Source organism: Spodoptera frugiperda, chromosome 3 (assembly GCF_023101765.2).
Source record: "Spodoptera frugiperda isolate SF20-4 chromosome 3, AGI-APGP_CSIRO_Sfru_2.0, whole genome shotgun sequence".
NCBI lineage: Eukaryota > Metazoa > Arthropoda > Insecta > Lepidoptera > Noctuidae > Spodoptera > Spodoptera frugiperda.
In genome coordinates this window covers 7,503,510-7,528,594 of record NC_064214.1, presented here as the reverse complement: position 1 = coordinate 7,528,594, position 25,085 = coordinate 7,503,510, and the positions used below count along the sequence as shown (strand labels likewise).

At 35.0% G+C, this 25,085-nt stretch overlaps 1 protein-coding gene across 1 annotated transcript in view; it reads left to right on the top strand.

Moving 5' to 3' along the window:
• Positions 1–25,085, top strand: part of LOC118274312 (microtubule-associated protein futsch) — a 198,234-nt gene that overhangs the window by 117,398 nt on the left and 55,751 nt on the right. Inside the window, 3 exon segments of the mRNA XM_050707568.1 lie at positions 800–898; positions 15,906–16,078; positions 21,476–21,704. Coding sequence (XP_050563525.1) covers positions 800–898; positions 15,906–16,078; positions 21,476–21,704 — 501 coding nt within the window.

The following is a 25,085-nucleotide window of genomic DNA, read 5'->3' as shown; positions in this document are numbered from 1 at the left end:
ACGGACTCAACTAAGCTATGTTTTTATATGGAAAGATGCGTGCTATGGATTGCTTCCCTACTATCGATACATCGCATACTACTACGCATCTTCTCGCACAGCTACATAACTTAGTATCAGTGGAAACGATCACATAGTGTCGCAGCTTAGCTATTACATCTTCTTAGCATAACTTACATAGCACATCTCTGTTAGAAAAACACTTTAATCTTAAAAACCTTAACAAGCGAAATTCCTACATAATTTCGAAACCATTTATCTCCGACACTTACATATTATTCTGCTACACAAGAGACACGTGCCGTATACCGGTGCATAATTTCCCCCATTACTTCCTCCCCGCCTGCATCACACGTGCAGCTAATTTTATACTCTCATATATTTACGTACCTTTAATATAACGGTGTAAAGCGAAGCGTTTTGTGCAAAGAATATTATGTTAATGCTGCCCGGACTCATTTTAATTAAGGTTTTATTTCGGAATATATTGTTTTAAAGCGAATTTTATATAACCTGTTGGGGTTTAAATGGTGTGAGGTTTTTCATTATGTGTGCCTGTAGGGTTTTATAGCGCAAGTAAACTAGGGAATGTGTTTGCTCTATTGAAGTTCAGTGTTGGGTCTTGTGGTCAAAGAAATTATACTAGTTATGTCTTAGATTTAAATGTGTCACCTATTTTATTCTAGGTTTTGAACAAGATTCAATACGTCATCTTGGTATACGTCATAAAAATAAGACAATATGAATCTTCTATCTTTTTCACCATGACCAGTACTAATATTCGACTCGTTTGTTCCAGGGCTGCTGTCATGGGACGCAGGAGAGCACCAGGTCGACCTGGAGAAGGAGTTATCCACCCTCACGGCGCAGGCACCCGAGGGGGAGGAAGCTCGCTATGGTACGTACCTATTTACTTAAGTCTATGAGAAACTAGAGCCTAAATCTCTGCTCCAGAAGAGACCAGACATTATTATTCAAGTGTTAGAATGAATATGGGAAATCTTCTTGCATCTATTTCCATAATATAACGTATTAAAATTATAGAGTACATTATATACAATTGCCATAAACGGTACTAAATATTTGTAAAGACTAATTAATAAATATAAAGCAGTCATTTTTGAAACTATAATTTATAACTTTCATTTAATATGGATAAAGCGACAGAAGTATACTAAATTGTAATATTCCCCAATGTGTACATAGGCAAAAAATCCAATAACACTCAACCAATTACAACGCAATATGTCACCTGTACGCGAAAAATCAACAAAGTTTCAACGAGCCAATATAATACTGTTCGCTGCTCAGCCGCTGAAATTAATTACAATTGAGGAGATGAAGTGTCCATGCATCAAATTAACACTGCATGTAATGAGACTCAAACAAAATGAACTAATTGATTGGTTTCCGAAGCAATTATTGACAAAGTACTGTAATTACGAACGAACATGCTACATTTTCATTCATTTTAGTACTGAAATGGCATGAAATGATGTTGATTTTGAGAAAAACAACGGATCTCTAACAAAAAGAAATTAAATGCTCTTCAGTGTAGCTTGATGGACATTTATAATAATATCTAAAGAAAAAGAATAAATCGATCAAATTGGCGATATATTAAAGAATGGCCAAATTAAAAGTACTCTTAACCGACGAGCATGAATAAAAATACTGATGACTGATGATGAAGCAGAAGAGGTATGTAAGATTCGTAGCAATTGACATTCCATAGTCTCTGCCCTTATGGGAAACAGGTATGAGATTATGTATGTGTGTAGTTAAAGAAAAAATATTTGATATTATTATGGTACCAATCATTTGATATTAATGACTGTTCGTATAGAGAAAATATGTGTACATTATACTTGAAAGAAAACGCAAAACATTACGTATAAAAAATATTTCTTAACAAAAAACCTAAATGCCTGAATCCAATAACCAATTACCTAGTAAGCACGTCTCGATCTAGCTCTATAATTATTGATATCAATGCTCAAAATACCTATCTTACATCTGCAAAAAAAAAAACAAAAGAAAGTCCTTGAATTTGCTACCAAAAGTGGCATCATGTGTCGTCTTGTCAATCCATGTTCGTATATTGTTACCCTTTGGGCTTAAATCCAATAGATTTTGCTTACACGTGTATCGGAAGCTTGGTTTTATTTTCTAAGATATTTGTGACTTCTGTCATGTCTGTCGTGGTGGCCCGGAGGTTTAGTACGCCTGCTTCTCCTGCTTGAGAGTGATTGTTTGAAACCTACCAATGGCAAGTACTAACGTGACTTTTTCCTAGTTGTATGTATTTTCTAAGATTATTTAGATAGTGGCGATTAACGCTCAAACCATCTCCGTGTGAGAAGACCTTTGGTCACAGTGGCTCATACAGGCTGTTAATGTAATGTAATGTAAATGTCATCAGAGTTGAGTCATTTTAATGTATGATTTGAGCATGGCGAATTAAAGTTACACGCGCCCTTGTTAAACTATTTGAAACAATATGTAGGCATACACAACAAAACATCGAACTTTAGACAAATATTATTCCAAAATTAACTAGTCTAAAACATACTAATATATACACATATTCTAAAGACTTCAGTACATAGGTACATAAAGTAGAACAATAAGTTAGTCCTGAATATAACAATACATATTATGTATTATGTATTTTGACCAACAAAACCTCTATAAAACCACTACCCACTAGTTATATGAAGTTTGTCCATTATTTTCTGTTTATTTCAATTTAATATCGAGTTACTCTCCGACCACTAAACTCTCGTGGTTTCCCCTTCCACTCTCCCACCACACGCAATATAAAGGGCTTACAACTTTCTAAATTAAATTTTCAACGCAAAATTTCAACACTATTAAAAGTTTTGTATTTGAAGATCAAGGTTTTGAATTCTGTTTGGGTTCTTTTATTTGTAATTTACTTATTAATTAGTTATTTTGATTGTATATCAAACCTTCTTGGAATAGTACTTATTTTATTGGAATAGAATGTGTTTTTAAATACCTAATTAGAAAACTTTAAAGAGCGAAAGAGAGAGTTAGAAATTACAATGTGTAAATGAAAGTTAAGTTTTCATATATTAAATGGTTTTGTTTCGAATAAATAAACTTATTGTAGACAGAGTATGTATCTATATTCTATTTTAGCATTACATAAATATACCTAGACATGACATGCTCAAAATACAATACATTATCTGATATTTAAAATATTATCTCAAATAACTAATATTAGAGATTATTGAGCCTTCCAGACATTGTGTGGGTTGCAATTCTGAAAACAAGCAGTCTAGTTTCAATAATTAGACAATCTTATTAATAGGTGACATCATAAGAGGTTTAGTTCATTATTCTTAGACAAAGAAAAGATCTAATATAAATAAGCAGACAGATCATCAACAGCCTATAAGTGGGCATTACTGACAAGGATCCTCTTCTCACACGGAGAAGATTTGAGCATTAATCACCACGCTTGCTCAATGCGGGTTGGCGATTTCCAACTTATAATTATAAATTATTAGCCTAGGTTTCCTCACGATATTATCCTTCATCGTTTGTCAGTGGAGTCTAAATAATCTTAGAAAGTCATATTGGTACTTGCCGTTGGTAGGTTTCGAAACCCGCACTCTTATGTATGAGAAACGAAAAATGTTCCATACTAAACATACTTGTATTCGCCAAAATATTGACAATCAAATTCAACAACCCTACTTGTACTAAACTAACAAAGCAGTCAAGCGAATATAAGATAAAAAGAAAAACATTTTTCGTAAATAAATATCATTTTCCTTTGCCCATTGTTCAATAAGACGCGGTACAATGCTTTAGGGAATAAAACCTTATTGTATTTGTACAAGGTGTTAGAATACAAAAGCAATTCACGCCTATTTATCAAATTTTCCTATTTCGTTTTGTAAGGGATTCTAATTTGTAAGGAAATGTTAGTTCTGTGTTGATTTAAATGTAGCATAAATCATTGTGCTTTTGATTTTATAACTGTTTATTGGAAACTGTCTTCTGGAAATAAGTGCCCTACTTAAAGAAATGTAATGATTATTTAATAACCATTTGGTTGGACGATTTGACGGGGTTAAGTAACCATTGTGTGACTCTTAGTACGACATTAGAGACTGTTTGTACGGGGCTAAATGTTTTGAGCACTCTTTTACACACATCATCAAAAATACAATTTACAGATGATACAAGACTATAACTAAAAATACTTTTAGTTTAATTACTCAAGGTAACGAGTTTATTAGAAACTTTTAGTTTAATTCAAGAATTTATCAGTACGCTTAGTACGAGTTTGCTTTGCGTTCAACGAAATCGAAACGAGAACGCATGCATTCGAGAGGATTGGTTGGTTAATTCGAGCCGGCCAATCATACCTCCGAACGCGCTCTCGTTTTGATCTCATTGGGCTAAATCAAAATCGTACTAAGGCACCTGCAAGTTTCCAAAACTCTGAACCAGCTCTAAAACTAACTAACCTAAACTAAAGAATATTTAAACTCCCATCCTAATGATTTTATGTCTTCACCCCCAATCTTCTGCTCGATTACACATTTTATATGACCATGTTTATTCCTCTTAATGACCGTCACAAACTTACTAACGGTCCAGATTAATCTCCCAACTTCATGTCAGTCGTAACAATCAAATATATACTTTGTCTCCTCTATAGTAAAGTATCTTTTCTTTTGGCTCCTTTCCAAGTGGGTTAAGGTCAGTGAGTCATTAATATTGACTTATGACGATGAGTAACTGCTTCCAAGTGTCTATCATCCTTGTCAAGGTTAATGTCCTATCCTTCTTCGTTATATTCTAAGGGCTCTTACTCTTGTAACTAATCTCAATGTCAATGTAATTCCAATCCAATATTTATTTATTATACAAACTATACAGCCTCATTTGTAGCTGGTAAATTAGAATTCAGAGTACGGAATATAAAGTCAAACTAAATACCATTTTGTTCATTCAATATTCAATATCCACGCAATACGGTTTTCATGAAAACATACTAAATTAATTATTATGTTATCGACTTACTCACGTAACTGTTTGCCGAGGAACTCGACTAGTTTCAGGCCATGTCAAGTTAAGCAAGAGGCTCATATTCATGAGTAGCATTACGCGACACACGCGATAACTAGTCGAGTTCATTATCAAACAGTTACGTGAATAAGCTGATAACATAAATAACTAACGTAGAAATAGTCCAGATTTTATAAGGAACTTGGCCTTTTTCTTGAACCACTGATCATAATGAAGATCTCAGATCTTCTCAAGGATCACAACATAGGAAAGTACCACTTCATCCCACACAATATACTGAAATAAAGATAATTTATCACTAAGCTACTTATATTACTCAACGTTCCCTAATGGATAGACACTTACCTTAGTGACATCAGTGCTTTATCCTCCTACAATGCCAAACAACGTCTTTATTTTCGTCTCCATAAGGTTTATTTTGCAACGATATCTATTAGAAGGTAACTTTAGGTATCGCAAAATGCAAGTAACATCTTTATTTTCATCTTCATAAAGTTGATTCTGCTACGACCACCATCAGGTGCTATGGTCTTCTGAATGGCATTGTGTACAGGGTGATTTTAACTTTAATTTCATCTTCATAAGGTTTATTTTCAAATGACCTCTATTTAAGTGTGTCATGGTGTCCTGAATGGCATTGTATACAGGGTGACTCAACGTGGTGACCGGTAACAGTCCACAAGAGTGCCCCTCTGTTGTATCCCTCTTATTGTTCTTTGTAGAGGCTGCTATTGAAGATGTGAGGGTGTATTCTGTGTTGTGCTTCATCATTTGTTACTAAACTGGATGAGGATTAATTTGAGTTTTATTGTTACTTTTGGTTTACTTTTAAAAAACTGGAGCCTTTAATTATTTTTTTTATTAAGAACATTGCCCCGCCGTTGCTCTCGGTGTAGTTCCGGTGTCTTGGGTGCGTTTACAAACATACAAGCTCACATACACATCACACCCAGACCCGAAACGACAATTTGTGGATCACACAAAGAGTTCATTCTGTGCGGAAATTGAAACCGCTACACGTTGCGCGACAGCCGGTTGCCCGGCCACCGCACCAACCGTGCAGTGAAATTGTCTTAACAATCATATTCTTAAGATCAAGAGTTGATTGATTGATTCAACTCACTATTGAAGGAAATAGTGGATCTAGAGTTACCATAATTTCTTCATAGCATTTACTCTGCTGTTCAGTAAATCCACTCTCTCTAACTTATCCGCTTTAAAAAATGCTGTCTGCAACAATTAATTTCCCAATAAACAAAAGCCAGTTTCCACCACAACGTCGCCACTATCGGCAGCGGCAGCAGGGATCGATTTATCACCGGATTGGTTTAGTGAGCAATCAATCAGTTCACCACAACCGCGCTCGACGCGCCAACGGACAATCCTGACTGATTTGTTGTAGTACCTGCTAGCTTCGACGGGGAAATTGAAAGACTGGTCTATTTTTTATATTGGACTTCCTTTAGGTTATCTTTTTATATCTCAGAAATTATGAGTCACCTAAGCCATCGAGTGTAGGTTACACTGATACGTCACAAAATGAATACAATATGAAGCCATAATCATGGATATCAAGCCCTATAAATTATTTTATATAATCATTTTAGTTTATCCCATAATTAAACTATAAACTAAGATAAGTGGATGCATTTTCGCTTATCTAAGATTACAACAGCTTACGCTATTTTCGTCACCTCCAACCATATCTCGACTACACTTCAATATTGACACCCAATCTATACAACACTACACTATAACATCGGTGAAGCAATTAATCAAGGTGACGTAACAAATGATACGATGACGTGAGCGATTGACGCACCTGACGTCGTTAGCTTGAGCTAACATAACATGATGTCAGGTATTGATGTACAACAATACTTATCAATTGACATGTGACATATAAAGGAGGTTCTTGAAAGGTGCAAAGAAGAAAGGTGCTTTGATTTCGTATTTTTGGTGTCGATTAGCTTTGAATTAAGTCTTTGGTATTATATTACTGATATTTTCTTGGCGATGGTAATGTCAGGTAGTTAGAATCTAGAAGGGTATTGAGAAAGGGAATGCTCAATTCTGGAATACTGCAATATAGACAAACGAAATCTCAGAAACTCATTAATGGAAATCTTGGAAACTCGTATTCGAGATTTTTCGGGAATAAGGGGCAAACGAGCAGACGGCTAACCTAATGGTAAACGATCAGCGCTACCGACCATTACCACCGCGACACCAGAGGAGTCACAGGTGCGTTGCCGGTTTAATGACTACCAAAGATTATCATAAAACTTAACTGATCAATAAACTACTTTTACATTCCGCTAATTTCTTCAGAAAAAGATAACAAGTCATAATTTATTATTTCAAGACACTTAACTTGAACATAAAACTCGGTTTCCGCAAAAACAAAGATTAACGAGTCCCGATTAATCCTATAAAAGAACTCGAATAATTTCATTACGAAACCACTAAGTAAGTTGGTTGGGAAAGCGTGTCATATACGGACGGAAAATGTATTATGTATACGCCCATAGGCACGACTAGGAACGTATCAGTAATTGAATTAATCTCCTCTGAGGAAACTAGTTCAATATTGATTCTGTGCGAGTAAAATGTATAGAGTATAGGTACTCCCAACGAAAGAGGTTCGTGTTATATTTTTTGTCTGTGCCGAACGAAATTAAAAAGTACGACCTGACAGTTGGTAGAATTCCCGCGCCGGTTTTAAATATCGAACGGTAGAATTGGGCCAATACAATTTGACGGGTACAGCGCATCTATTATTCAAAGATCGTACGTGTTTGTGTCTCCTGTGTATTTTGTTTCTCATTTATTTATTTATCTGTTATGAATACGTAGGTAGGTGCTTGGGTAACAAATATGGAAAACAAAGTGGATATTTTAAGTATTTATTGACTTTAATACGAAACCTTTCACAATGATGTGTAATGGAAGCCATTTTGAATTTATGTAATACTTATTATTTGCCCTTTATATGTTGTGTTTCGATTGATATTTACGACAATATCATAATTTTCGAATATCAAAAACTTCATCGCGGAATTTAATACAAAGTCTGGCGGCTACGACCATTAAAAAAGAAATCATCAACCGTTCTTATATCTGAGTAGTTACAAGCCCTAAAACAAAGCCTGTAAGCCACAAAATAATAAACTTAAAGCGACTCGCTTTAAAAAATGTTAGTGTAGTAAAATCAGATCGTTATACCAAGCGGTGGTAGTAAAAACTGACATAAAGATGAGATTTTAAGCTAACCAAGATAAGCGGTAACAGCTGAAATATTACACAAGTTAGCCTAGTACTCTGGGCAGGAGATGAAATATTATTTGGGCTTTAAATATTTTGTTATCCGCAAGGGGCTGTACGAGACATTATTTTGGAAAGGCTCTTGGATAAACGTAGGTACTTATGGAGAGCAGTAGACAAAGTTATATGGTTAAATGTTTTATTGATTGGGATAGATTATATAATATAATAATGAGAAGAGAAAAATCTATAGTATGAATAAATAGAAAAGTCGAAAAAGGAAGTTCCTTTTTCTTCAACGTAAAGAAGAATCCAATGAGTTACTGATCACGCTTAAGAGATCGTGTCTTATCTGAATAAGAAGAGGTTTTTTGCTAATAGAGTGTTAATTAATTATAATACTTTAATATAACAACACAAACAGAGATTACCTATTCCAAAGAAAGTGTATGTTTGTCCATATTACAGTTACAGAATACTTTGCTCGACCCAGGAGTCGAACAAGAGATTCATAGATGGAGAAGTTACAGTGAATTGAACCCAATGTCATGTTCCACCATTACTAACCATTACCCAGCAATACAAGTATATTTATTGAAACGTAAACACCAATTCAAGTTCACTTTATTAACCAAATATAGGCCGCCATGGTACGGCCGTAAGTTTGGGCGCGGGGTTATCGGAGTTTCTGGCCCACTGGCTTGACACGCGCCACGAATGAAGGAGCATGCGAAATGGAGTCCCATTTTATACGTTTATACTTTTTTTTTGTTGATTATAGACGTTATAATATTTTTGGGTGTCTGTGTTGTTGTTGGTGAATGGTAGGCCTATAAGAGATTGTGATGCTATTGATTATAATTACAAGATATTTAGTATTGTAAACCCGTTTTCGCGAGGCAATTAATATAACTAAAATGTAACACGGTGTTTAGTGCTCATGATCTGCAAGTCATCTTAAAGAATTGGACATCTTTCTAATTACTATTCTACAATTTCTTTAAAATAAAATGTTGTCCTGCACTAGAATTTCCTCCCGTGTCATGGGTTACAAACATACAATTTCACATGCACATGGCACCCAGACCCGAAACAACAATTTATGGACCATACTAAGAGTTGCTCCTTGTGGGAATCGAACACACTAAGTTGCACGGCAGTAGTTGAGATCAGATGCACCAAGATACTTATTTAAATATCATTGAACCGATTTTGATCAATTTTATAAAAGAAATAAAATGATCGAGACCTAAGCTACGAATAAAGGCCATTTGAGTAACGTTTAACGATCCACTTAGAAAGAAAAGATCCATTAGGGCATTTAGCAATGCCTTGAGAACTTGCCAAGTGGTCTATTGAGAACGACATTAGCCAAGTTACAAATCAATAGTCGAGAGTAATGGTTCAAACACTGATTGAGGCAATTTTCCACTGACTGTTGAAACTTGGTCATAAAACTGGCCTATAAATGAACCTGAAAATATGTGTGATGTAGTATTTAAAATCCAAATGTAGTTGAATCCTCAAAAACAAGAAATCCTCACAGAAAACCAGCGTGAAACACCGCTTACGTTGTGTTTCGTTGTGAAAATGGGGATATCTAAGCCATAAAAAATTGACACTTCTAAACAAAGGCCTCCCAAATGACTTCTCGATCGATATAAAACTCCCTGTATGTTAGTAGGAAGCATCTTAAGTCTAGAAACTATTCTCCTTTCTTCATAATCATTATACTGATCACATACCGCATTGCATCCTCAGTATAATATTTTATTTTATTTATTCGCTAACATAATTTCATAAAATTAATTGCTCAATACCTCACAGGTCGAACGAAACCATATTCCAAATTTAATTTAATATTAAAACCTAATTTGATAATCCTTCGTGACATTTATATCAGGGCTACTAATTGAAACAAGCAATTTAATGTGCGCAGGTGACGGCACACGTAATCCTATCGAATTGAAATCGTTTTAAATACGGTACGAGTATGGTCGCGTATGTACAGCTTTCCTGGTAATCCCACGAAAGCTATTTCATGCAAAAACAATTCGTACTTTTCATTATTTAGAGTATGCTTTTGATTGATTAATTTTTATGTTTGGTTTTAATTAATGGAATGATGTTCTTTTTTTGATATTTGTTTGTTGCGAGTGTTTTTTTCAGTTTTATATGGTTTACATTTTATGGTTCATGTTGGAAGCTGCCACATAGTTAAACGGCTTAACTATTACATCTTCGTAGCATAGCTAAATAGCACATCTCTGGTGGAAAAGCATCCTAGATCCCGGTTTTTCAGTAATAGCAAAAGACGTACTAGGTATGAAAATATGCAACAATAGACAGGCAATATAACAAAACAGACATAAAGGAAACTTCAATATCTACATACATTACCCGTAAAAATACCTGAATCTGAACATTCAGATTGAAATAACTTTCTTTCGTTCAGGTGCGAAATTCTTTATTGCCGTCAGATGTATGACCTCAAAATAAGGACCCCGGTTTTCTAAAACCTCAATGTTTCCTCAACTAGTTTATTGCCAGGGGCGGAGTTCCTCTTACTCCGGTCCCAATTCCCGGCAGGTATTGGTCGGCCGGCGGTGGGGCGTGTCCTAGCACCCCTTGCGGTTGCCCCTCTCCCGGATTACGAAATCTCGCTTATATTAAATGTTATTGCTGGAAATAATTACGTTATCTACATATTTATGTTGTGTACATAGATCAGATATTTATAGTTTGAGTTTAATGTAATGACAAATGATAACCAACAATTTATTTGAAAAAGTAATTGATATAGAAATGGTACCATCTAACGATTTACAAATAAATATATAACAAATAGGCTACTAATTTTAATCCTTCGAAATCCAATCCAAATCATTCGGAATCGTTGGATTCACGCCCACTTTTGTCAAGTATCGTTTACTCCGTAATAAGAAAGAACACATTCAAACACGTATATTTTTAATAGTATTCACACAAACAAGAATACATCACGAACAATGAAACTACAAACTGTAGGTAACACATCGAATCTTCTTCAAAAACAAACAATAGACTATCGTCTCGCTCGAATCTCCACCGGGCTCTAGTTCCCTAGAACACACTCAATACATCTGTGTTCATCCCCCACTGAAAGAGAGGGGATTTACACTACTTCAAGGAACTTACAGTATTTTCAGCCAGGCTTTTGAAAACGTACCGAGAACATCCTTTATCCTATATTTTTGCTCGCTTTTTATATTTTTCATCCCACTGAAGATTTATTTTGTATTGATGGTATTTTCTCTCCGACTAATCGGATTGCTCTTTTTCTGATTCAATTTGATTCGAGTGGTGCTTGGGAATCGGAATGTAATCGGATGTTCGTTATTGGATTTGCTGTGGTTTTTAATATTATTTTTTATAAAGTAGTGTCGAGTGGCTAAGTGGGACATCTGAGGAAGAATAATTACGTTTTAATATAGAACTTCTCATTTGGGGAATGTATCAGTATAGTTTGTTAGTTTTAAAAATTTCCTTAAGAATCAAGAGCGTTTTGTGATTTTATTCATTAAAAACTAAGGGTCCTTAAGCTGGACCAAATATTTGTGACAAACAGCGTACCTACGGAAAACAGACTTGTTTAAATAAAAACTTATGCATTATTACTAGCTCCTCCCACGCAGTTTCACCCGCTCTGCTCCGCTACTATTGAACATAGTGTGACGTTTAAGCCTATACCCTCGATAAGTGGTTATCCAACACAAAAATAACTATTCAATTCAAACCAGTAATTCCGAAGATTAACGCGTTCAAACAAACAAGCTCTCCTCTTTATATTAATGTAGATAATGTCGGAACAACAATTTCCCTATTACCTTCACAGTAAACAGCCCCATGGTCCACATTCCGAAGGCCACCCCTTGTTTGGTGTCAAAGCCAGCCAAGTATTGTCTCCCTTCCATGTTCACACGAACAAAGCCCTTTGTTCATGAATATCATTTATTTTTCACTCCTTTTCAATAAGCTTTGTGATATTTAGATTTTTTGTGTAACATAAAGGATTTTTTGCTATGAATGTTCATCGAAATGTTCTTTATATTTGTCGGAGGGAGGTATGGGCGATACGTTGGGCAAGAGCACTCTTCGTCACACTTAAGTGAAGATTTATGCAGCAATAAAACAATAAAATCTTCGTATTTTTTTATTTTTTCGTAAATTGCACTGTTACTTCAATTAAGCTACTGATGGGGCCAGCATTTCCTACTAACTACTCTGAGAAGTAATGCCGAAACAAACTTAGAGGTGTCGTGATCACAAACAAGATTTTCACTTAAATTTTTGCCAGTTAAGTATTTCATTATGGAGACTAAATTGGCATGCTAATAAAAATTGGGCAAGTTTCATAAAAATGGCTGTTGCGAAGAAATTTTGAATTTGATTATAACCCAATAATGTTTTACCCAACCCAATATTTTACAACCAAAAATACAATCCCAAAAACTTTCAATAAGGGTTTGGAATCAAATATTTTTCTAACAAATTGTTATATTCGGAGAGTTTTAACAGAATTCAGAATTCAGACATTTAACAAGTTTTGAAACAATCGCAGTTGATTGAAATCCTGCCTTCATTTTGTTTCGGAATTTCGGAAAGCACCCGAGGTGTTTCGTAATTGCTACAGCTGCGAGATGATAATCCTAATTAAGTCCGTATTTGAGATAATGATCTTCAAAAGGATTGTTAATTTTTGATTAAAATGTTACACTTTAAGATGGATGGTGGAAGCATGGTTTTTTTTTGAGATCTTTATTTCATTTTATGGCCATAGTTTTTACTTATCTGACTTATATAACACTATTTTTATGTCATAAGCCGCTACCGTCCATGGACATCCAAAAGACCAGAAGTGTTACAAGTGCGTTGTCGGCCTTTTGGGGGTTAGAAATTAGGGCGTAAGGGTTGTTGGGGAATCGACGATTAGGAAGATTGGAAGGTGGGTAATTGGGCCTCCGGTAACCTCACTCACACAACACAAGTGTTGTTTTACGTCGATCTTCTGTGAAGCCGTGGTATCACTCCGGTCGAGCTGGCCCACTCATGCCGAAACATGGCTCCCCACATTTAAACTTACAAAAATAATCTCTTTATACCTCTTCCACCTTTTTCTAGACTCTACAACCCACGTACCCTTTAAACACGACATAATTAAACTTTGAATATTCCACTCGCTTTGTTAAAAAAAGGTATTAACAAAAAATCTTTTGTTGGGCTACAACAATTAACGAAGGGAAGCGAAAAATTCGAGAGCCTTTGACATTCTGCGAACAATGGCCGCTGTTATTAATTCCATATCGATCGCCTACAAATTGGCTACTAATTGATACGATGGATCAGGCTTCGACATTTTCGTTTATTTTCAGGTCTTATGTTACATTTTTTTCATTCGATACGCTTGTCATTGTCACGATTCATTTGTGTATGAGTTTTATCGTACTTGTATATGTTTGTAAATTTAATGAGTGGGTAGTTTTTTATTTTGTTTGTAGCATTATTTGTTTTATTGGGGTATATTTTTACAGTACGTATCACGTAATCCTCAACTGTTTATTTTTTTGAACGTTAAAATATCTATGACAGACTAGACAGATTAGACTAGATATAGTTACTTTCTTTATATCGTAATCAACATAAACTAATTAACTGTGGCGACACATGACAAGTGACAGATGACAAAAGTCGAACATAGGTCGACATAAGTAACACGAACGACGAACAAATCAACGAATGGCATCATAAATCCTACATCACACATAGGAACTATCCATCCGAATAAACATAGATAGAAAATCCCAACGAACAACAGATGGGGAGAAAGCCCACCAGCCACGATCACCTCGCATGATCGGAAGATCCTATTTTTCTTAGGGAACTTTACTCACTGTTCCCTAAATAATGCTATAAAATTACTACCCTATTAACAAGTCACCAAGACTATCAAATAAAAGTAAATCACATCGCCTGCACACACCACCCCAACACTTAATTTAAGCACTCAATCACTAAGTCGATTGCTCACTCGGAGCTCACACAAACAAAATGGCGGCAGATAAAGGCAAACACGAATTATATTAAGAGGAACAATCAAATAAATGACGTCACGCAATGAATGGGAAGGTGAATGAGGTGAACGAATGAATGGGAGTGAATGGGAGTGAATGGAGACGTCTCGATAGCTGTGGTTAAAATGGCGCACTGCGGTACCTTTTTTTGTCGCCATGGATTTAATATTTTTACTCATGGTGTCAGCCGTTCAAGGTTGCGGCATGTGGCTGTTAGCGGTTAGGGTTAGAAATGTCTATGTGTGAGTGCGGGTGATGAAGGGTGCTTTAGATAGTTGTGTGAGGAGTTTTATGAATGGAGATGTTGGAATTACTTATACTGGAGGTTAATAACAACTAATAGACTTACTATGATATTAAATGAAGCAGATAAAGTGATAGATACTGCTAAGTCCAGTAATACTTTGCCCGACCCGGGAATCGAACCCCTTGTCCGGCAGTCGCACTTGCGACCACTTGTCTTATGTATATCCAAAACTGCTGAACAGTTTTGGTAAAATGCACATAAATAATTCTGGAATCTTAACCTATAAATCTCGTACGGTAACAATCACATAACGAACAAAGAAATAAATCAACACAAATAAAAACCACCACTTAATAAATAAAGAACAAAACAAATATATTCCACGAAACGCTAAATAAAAATATGTCAATGATAAAAACATATTACAATGAAACCTTCGCTCGCTTGAACCAGCGAAAATGGGGCGAAAACTAAAGATTGTCCTAACGTCATTTTATGGGCTGGCAACACGCAATATATTACTTACCCACGAACCAGAATATTAAGATCGAGGTTCTTTATGGTACTTATGTAACCAGTATTTGTATTACATGAAATAATATTGACTTAGTGGAAAATTTATAGAAGAATTCGCTGTTCTATTATTTTGTGGTATAGAATAGTCTAGTAGATAAACAAGTTGATTTCTTCGTTCAAATACGAAAGTATGATCTAATTATGACTTGAATGAAACACAAATGTTGAAGGATTATTTATACAACTTAGTATTTAATATAAAAAAGGAGATGAATCAATCTAAAGCCATTTTTGATTTTTTAAACTGACATGGTCACTAGTAATATCATTAGAAGTTAAAACGGGATATTTACCATGTTTATTAGTCTTTGTGAGTTTCCGATATTTCGCCACTGTTGCAAGCGCCATTATCACGGATGAACTGGAATATATGTACAAAGACTTAATAAACATGGTAAATATTTCGTTTTAGGTTCTAATAATAAATCTAAAGCATTATACTAAAACGCTATCTATGTAAATGCAAGAAAGATTCCCAAACTCATAATTATAATCTAAATGTTAGGAAACCATTACTGTCTAACAATAAATTTCTCCAACCTAATGTAATTAAGAAGCAAAAAGATTACTATATCAAATTCCCATTAAAAATTATCCTAAAACATCCTAAACTAACATAGAAATTTTCTTTACAGGCGAACGTCTGATACAGTTCGCTTCGGAGAACCTGGTGACGGAGATCCTGATCCACCCTCAGATGAACACGCTGATGCAGTGCATGCGCAACCTGCTCAGCTCCTTCACTCGACACAGGCACCTTGTGCACGCTGGATATACATTCGCTGGGAACGGCTCCTGGATCATGCAGGTATGGTAGCAGAACTGGAAGATTGTCATAAATACATAAGTTATTATTATTATAAGCAACAAGCCGTGAATGAGGTTAAAAGTTTGAAATCCTTATGGTGGAATACTCAAACGTCACTAAATTTTAAGATGCTCTCAAATATAGATCTGTCCCTACAAATTCTTTGTAAATGACAGAGCACGAGATTTAAGTATGACTTAAATTTGAGTAGCATTTCAGTATTCGGGCGTTAGTTTAAAAACGTTATTGGTTTTATCAGGAATTTCGATTTTCAAAACAGTACAGAGTCAGTAGGAGTTAGTGAACGTTTTCAGCAAAAAAAGGTAAAACTAATCATTAATTAAAGATACTAACAAAAATCTGCTATTCATCACAATACGGATCTTTTTAAACAACACAAATACAGAGCAAAGACCACAAAAAGCGATCACCACTTTAACAGAGACAACTACAATAAAACTAAATAAACAATTTACAAGTAAACACTAAAGCTACCAATGAACAGCGAAGACAAATTAACGTGTTTACGTTACAACCAATCAGCGACTTCGAATAAAATAGACGCCATTTTGCGACAAATTAAGATACATTATCTAGAGAATGTCGGCATAATAGAATAGGCAGTTCCCATTACATTTTAGTAGAAGCTTTCTCGATGTGTGTCAGGGATTAGCTTGTGGTTTGTACTGTTCTTGAATCAAATTGAGGGTGTATAGGGATATGTGCTATGTAGTTATGCTACGAAGATGATGATTAGCTAAGCTGTGAAACTATGTAACCGTTTCCACTGATACCAAACTTTGTAGCTGTGCGAGGAATACGCAGCTTGAGTTTGCGATGTATCGATAGCAGGGAAGCCATCTATAGTACGCATCTTTTTATACAAAAAATATAGCCTGGATCAAAGTCTTAATTTCGGAGTAAAAATTCGATATCAAACACCTAGAAATTGCTCTAGAAACCTAAGTACCTAGCAACCAAGACTTTCTAAGTACTAAAATACCAGAGGCCTATCACAAAACAATTTAAATGAACTGAAACTTATAGCTCTGAAAGAACGAAATTCTTCGCTCCCAAAGTAATTTAATATCGCTGTTATTTGAACCCGAAACTTTGCTAATTGGATGAAGTTTTTTGTTTATTTCTCTTACCAACAAAAATGTAACAGATGAAAACCGAAATTTGTATTTAATATTAAAAAGAAAACTGCTCAACTGCCTGATTTCAAAACAATAAATAATATTTGTTGACAAGCCCCTCTTCTAAGGGGCATTCATTGACTTGTCCCGCTTTGGAGGGAGAGGGAGTGTCAGACTGCTACTGGCTAAAAACCACTGTTAAGAAAAGTACTTGGGCTGTATAATAGGTACTGGTATATTTATACAACGGATTATAAAAATATATGAGAAAAATATGAGGAAAAGAAAACAAAAGAATAATTTTTATGCGCGCGACCTTGATGCTTGTACAGCTGCTCGGGCGAAAGTGGCGAGTCGCGATCTTCCCTTTGATGCCGTCACTTTTTCCGTCGCCAGCCAGCAAACAAAAAGTTTTATACATAAGGTTTTATGTTCGTTCAGACGTTTCCGAACAACCACCTTGTTGCTATTCCTGCTTTTGAGTTGAAACCCCGGTTACACGTTAGGTAGTCTGCAGCTCCGGATCGAACATTAGTCCTACTGAGCCCCATATGTGGTGCTCTGTGTTGTAAAAAAAAAACCGGCCGAATTGAGAACCTCCACCTTTTTGGGAAGTCGGTTAAAAAAGAGGCTAATAGTCCAGCAATGGACAGTCCCGGGCTGTTGATCATTATGAAATTACACATGTAGGTATATTAATAGATTATAGGCCTTATAGGGGCTGTTGATGATTATGATATTACATATATAGATTATTATAGGTTCAATAAGCGTAGTTATAAATTTCGATTAAAAATTAAATCCGGTTCAAAAACGGACTGTATACGACAAGCTGTGAATGGAAGTTCGTTGATTGACATTTCCTTGCCGACGCAACGCTACCGGAAATTAAAACTACGGGCGCACGGCGAACAGGATTTTTGTAGCTTATGTATATACTTGTATGTATGTAGTAATAGGACTGAAAAGTTGTGGATTAATCCTGAAATTTAATGCAAAATGTATGTACCTATGTAATTTTATTGTAAATTTCGTGAGACATACTAATAAGGGGCAGTATTTTATGCAAATTATGTTTTTTTTTAAATCTTGAATGCTTAAAAAGTTAATTTTCGTCTTAAAAAGAAAGGCGAAAGTAGATATATGGTCTCGTTACACTAAATTGATTAAAATGAATGGATCTCTATAAAATTCACACTACTTAGGGTACTTTTCCACTAAAACTTCATACAAAAGCAAGCATTTTAAAAACCCATTCATAGCATAATTAAACTACTAATCCGAATATTGTATTAAAAAATCTTTTATACTAACATTTAAAAAAAAGCAACGTTGACTTCAATGGGTGCCGCATAAACGTTGCCTTTCAGACAATCGCTATTGTTGTACTGAAAAACTGTAATCCTTTCAGTATGAACGGATTATGAAATTTTGAATAGACGGAGAAAAATTATACGTCGGGTATTGTTCGTGGTTTCTGCTGTATAGGTTAATATTTTAAAAGCAATATTAAATTAAATGTTTAGTTAGAGAATGTGGTGGTGGTTTATGAACGTAGTTTATCACAAAACGTGAATATTAAAAGCTAAATTAACTTTGAATTTGAGTTATAGTTTTAACACAATGTTTTGATTGAAAATTGATTTTTATGCAAAGTGACTTAAGATAATAATTAGTTATTGGCTAGATAAAAATGAACAAATCCACATAATTATAACTTATTGCTATTAAATATCAATATTTTATATTTCTTTTAAAACGATCAAGTTTACTATTTGATATAAACGGTCGTTTAGGTCGGTCATCGCACACATAAAGCGCACGGGCACAGCACGGCCCTGCTATGGGACTTTTGCTTTGAAAACATTACGAAATATAGGTACCATACGATATAAGAAATAATGACGAAATTTAATTGACAAGTTAATTGAGTGCTAAATCGTTAAAGTGTTATATGCCCTTTAAGAGTACAACTCCTATCGTATAAAACTTTTTGACCAGCTCACTAACCTTGGCATCTAACGAATCATCTATTCTATACATATAATAAAATCGTAGAAAAGTGCTGTCTGTACATTGAAAATAAAAATAAAAAAAATAGCAGGGGTTATTGTTATGTCGATGTCGAACCCAAAAATGTAATTAACTTTTTTTTGTCTGTTTGTCTGTTTGTCTGTTCGTCTGTGCGCGCTAATCTCAGAAACGGCTGATCCGAGTTGGATGCGGTTTTCACGAATATATTGTGGGATGCTTAAATTTACATTTAGTGTTTGTTTCATGTCAATCGGTTCATAAATAAAAAAGTTATGTCAAATTAAAGAATCACGTCGAACATTCTATGCTTATACCATTAATCTCCGCAACTATTTGACGGATTTGGTTGAAATTTGGTACAGATATAGTTTAGAACCTTAGAAAGGACATAGATATATTTTTATTTCAAAAATCAAAAATAAGAAATAAATTATTTATAAATAATTCTATGTCGATCGTTACACGACTTCGGTTCATGTTATTGTTTTAATTCATCGAAAAAAAAGTAAATAAATAGTAAAAAGGTATGAAAAAAATAATATCAATATAATAAAACATTTAGTACAAAGAAAATGCTCTAACGGAGTATAGATAATTCTATGTCGATCGTTACACGACTTCGGTTCATGTTATTGTTTTAATTCATCGAAAAAAAGTAAATAAATAGTAAAAAGGTATGAAAAAAATAATATCAATATAATTAAACTTTTAGTACAAAGAAAATGCCCGAACGGAGTATAAATAAATAATCCAAGTTGTCTTTATCCTCGATAGATGGCGTTGGGATCGAAATAGATCGCGCTATGGTTTCGTTACATTCATTTGGTTGGGTATCGGCCGAGCGCTTCGGTACTATCGTAGAAAAAGTGTATTATCAGTCGTATGATTATTTGTCTGTAGTGGTCCTGCTGTTTCGTATATTCTAAATTGGTTTCGTTGTATTTGTCAATTAATAAGTTTATTTGTTGGGTTTTCCTGGTTTTTTGGTTAAACTATTTAACGTAGGTTTAGTTTGATATCGATTATTAGTAGTTACTGTAGTTAGTTTTTTTAATAAAATTGTAAGTCTAATTTATAAATTAATTAGATTAGATTTAAGTCGTTTCTTTTAAATTATTTAGTTTAAGCTTGGTTATTATAGCATAGAGGATAGGTTGTAATATAGTTTCTTTTTTAATTGTTATAAATTCGTAATTCGTAGCTTTCTTTAGTTTAAGTCCGTTTTTAAACTATTTTTTCAATGCCCTAAGTGAGTATACATCTATTAAATTCAAACGCAGAGCTCATTATGTTGATTTTTGAAGAGTTCCCTGGAATATCTTCCACATCTCATTTTTGAAGAGATCCCGCGAGATCGGGAACTATGTGGTTAAAACCAAAATTTTGCCGGAAGTCACTATTCCACGCGAACGAAGTCGCGGGCAAAAGCTAGTATAAAAATATATATGTATAAAAATATATATGGTATATTCAATACACAAAATTTAGAAGAACTTCTCTCAATACATGTCTAATGGTTGTAGCGAGAGATATCGGGCCCCTAATGACCCGCTAGACATGTGTCACATCGGGATTGATGGATGGCCCAGAGACTTATAGGCTGTGTACTTGTATACTTGAGCTGATCTTCAGGACTAATGGGAGTATCGCTTATATGTTTCTTACTTGTGTAGTTTAAAGTATTATTGAGTTGGATGGATTAGGTTTTTATTTTATTTTATCAAGGACAACAAACTGCAGTATGTTATAACACATGAATGATGTATTTTTTATCGAAAATTTTAGTTAGTTTGACCTCAATCTTGCCTAATGGGAAGCCGATGAGATCTAAGGTGGTACACGCAAGCTCAAATAATGCCTGTTCATTCTTGCTTTATAAATTCCTAAATTGTACGAATCGGGAAACAGCGGTGCGGGGAGAGAAATTGAAGTTGTAAAATAATAGATTTAACAAATACACTACTCACGACATTGTCACATATTACCATGGACATACTTAGTAATAACAATGGGGTAAAATAGTTTAATTATATTTGCCACCACCAAGACCAGGCAATAGATTTAATAAACTAAACCTAATCCTAATTTATCTTTAACTAAATCCTTTTTAACTACAAACTCAACTATTGTAGAGTATACGCGAATTCCAATCAATGCAATCTCTAACATATGTACACTGTTATATTTTGTCTTTATCTAACCTATATGTTTATCCTTGTTTCAGGACGGGACCTTTTCCCTAGCTGACTTCACTGATGCTTACCAAGAGAATGAGGTACAGCGCGTCATCCGCGCCTATGAGAATTCGATTTCTATTGATGTTCACTGCTCTACCAGTGGTGGGGGAGAATGGGCCAAGCTCCCGGAGATGCCCTTCGTGAAATACTGCAAGATTAGGGTCAACCCTACTGATATACTCGACTCTGGCTCTCAAGCCATCAAGGATTTTATTGGTGAGTACTAGCAAACATTACATTTATATTGTTTATTGCTTTAGAATCGAAAAATCCGAGCTGTGGACTACCTCGCGAGTATATCGGGGCTTCGGATCGAAAAGTAGAAGTAGGAGAACGGGATGGTTTTTAGTCAATAAGAGTCTGACACTCCCTTTTGCCTCGCCCAAGGAGGTTTAGTTCTTATAAGGTATGTATCTGGCTTATTAGATTCTACCATCTTTTTTAAGGGAGGAAAATTATCCAATTTCTTCTGCCACCTAGAGCGAGGCGAGAGAGAGTGTCTCTTACTTACTAAAAATCACCCCGTTCCTACTCCAGTTTTTGGAGCTGGAACCCCGGTAACCCGCTAGGCAGTCCGCAGCTCCGGCAGACCTAAACTCCTTATTCAACAAAACCTTATTATCTATCCTATTTACCATCAATCTGCCTTCCAATTGAAGTAATCTGTTACATCTTAGTAATCAATATATCAGCCTGGATTATTGTCTAGATCTCGTCAGCTACTGATTGAGTCTGTGATTACATTACGGTCTAGAATTATCGATGTTGCTACGTCTAGTGTTTGTCTAATCAAAGTGTTTGCGCTGTTGTTCGGTGGGCCTATGTTAAATGTTATCTTAGTTCTATGTAAATTGGTTCTTAGTAATGAAATGTAAATGGTATAAGGCAGTAGAGTTTGGTTAATGATTGTGTGCGAACCAAATTAAGAGTTCATTGTAACAAATATAAAGTTACGAATAGGTAGCCTTATAAAATCATATTTTCATAGCCGGTAAACTAACAAACTGATCGAAACACCAGAGGCGTTACAAGTGCGTTGCCAGCCTTTTGAGGGTTAGGAATTTAAGGGTTATTGGGGAATCGGGGATTGGGAAGGAGGTAATTGGGCCTCCGATAACCTCACTCACACAACGCAAGCGTTGTTTCACGTCAGTTTTCTGTGAGGCTGTAGTATTACTCCGGTCAAGCCGGCCATTCGTCCCGAATCATGGCTCTCCCACCTTTCGAAACCAAATAAATATAGACCACTTCTAAAATATTCAGCAATATCAATGCTCACAAAATCTCATTCAAAGTCTACATAGAAATCGCTCCACATTTGAATATGAAACCTCAATAAACCAAACGTAATTGCTACCAAAGGAACTCGACAAAGACCACGAATATTTGGCTTCAATACCAAAGTTAGTGTTACAAGTTGTGGCAAGTTGCAGCAACTTGCAGCAAGTTGCAGCAAGTTGCAGCAACTTGCAGCAATGTTTTGCAACTGTTCGCCATTCACACCGAAGCTTGCAATGTTTGCAACTGTGCGCCATTCACATTGCACTAACGATCGCACTTGTGTTCGAACCTGGGTTACTGGCACGTGTAAAGTTGTAGGGTAACTGTAATTAAGGTTGGAGAGACGGACCGTCCTAGAAATGAGTTAAGTTTGGATATTATTGCGGTACGTAAGATTTAAGTACTGACTGCACGGTTGGCGCGGTGGATAACCGGCTGACGCGCAACGTGCAGCGGGTTAAGGAAACTCTTTGTGTGATCCACAAATTGTTGTTTCGGGTTTGGGTGTCATGTGCATGTGAACTTGTAAACGCACCCACGACACAGGTAAAAATCTAGTGTAAATTATAATTCAAAATGTTACAAAACTATCTGAATATCTATGTGTATTGTCTTTTCTCAATAATACATTTTAATAATCAGATAAAAACTGTCCAATTTGCATAAAATTAAAAAATATTTTCTGATAGCTACAAAAACAAAAACTCACTCACCGCGTACTAAATTAAAATTCAGAATCATAACCTGAACTCCAACGTTTACATCGTAAACCGACTGTTTACTGAACCATTACTTTCAGTAAAATCTCAGCTGAAAACAAAGAACATTTCGCTGTAAACACCTTTAATATCGGCTCAATTACCCACTCCTACACCAAATTAAGTTTCGTAAGCAGGTTTGAAGTGTTAACAGTAGGTGTTTGAGTGTTAAGTCCGTCGGCACCGGTTTACGTCGCTCGGTAAATCCTTGTTAATATTTAACTAAGGATTCACGATGGTAAATGTTGAGGTATCGTGTTTCAGACGGATAGATATTACCTTTTTGTTTATTTTGGGCCTTGTTTGTCGACCTCTGTTTGGATTACTTAGGCTTTTATTTTTGGGTTACAATTTTTATTTGAGTTAAAATTAATAATCTCAGCACTCACAGCTCAGTACTAAAAAGGTGATCAAATTATACAATTCGTATTTTTTATGACAAAGATAGGAATTGTCTCAGTTACTAAATGATTGTCACCCTACAGTACAACGTTCCCAATGTTGGCAATGACAAGCGTTTGCAAACGGTAAGCAAATCAGCGTAGCGTCGTAGACAAGCGCTACGAGCTGCTACGCGCCGGCTACGAGCTTGCTACGACGTAGCTTGACTAGTAATTTCATTGCGTGTTTACAACGGAGATACATTAATAATTATTATGTTGGTTAATTAATAAGTGTTACTTTCACGTTTATACTATTAATTATAACATACATTTTACCTAAAATGAAAGGTAAATTAATATAACGTAGCACGTTCAACTAATTATTATTTTAACTGCTACGTTGAACAAAAAAGATAACATTTTTTTTTTGTTACGCTTTTATTACTTTTAATTAAGATTGAAATGCATAATGAAATCATTAAAATGGACTTAGTAGGTATTTAAAAACATGAAAATGTTGGACTTATGTAGAAAAAATAATGATTTTACTAAGTCCATTTAATACGCAAGATATGAAAAAAAAAAGTTGAGTAAACGATTCTTACAATACAAGATGTTATATCACACTACGCCAACAACCTACAAGTGCTTGCTGGCGACCAAAGCCCTCTTAAAAAAAAAAAAAACATTTATTTTTGAACTTTGTAACAATAACACAGTAAAACCTATATTTTGATTTACAAAAAGAAAAAGCAACAGACCTTAATTTATTACCTTAACCTACAAAACCAAGGCTGGCGTGTTTCACAGCCATTAACACATTAATATTTAAACATTACCTGAAAATAGGTCTAAATTGTAGGCTCTGTTTTAGTTCTAGATTATTTCTTTAACTTTATTGAGTTTCATGACACATTTATTACTTTAGATTTAAGCCAGAACTTTCGAGTCTTTTTATGATCGGTCGTTAAAATTATTTATAATATTAGATAGAATTTAAAAGCTTTGTTCAAAGGTAATAGTTGATTTCATATTACAGTAACTTATGATTTTGGTCTTTTATGTTGGGAATTAGTGTGAGAATTGTAACTTTGTCACTTTAATTAATAATCATAAGATTTATTAAGGCTGGAATATAATCACAGTTGAAAAATATGTGACAAAATACGCATTAT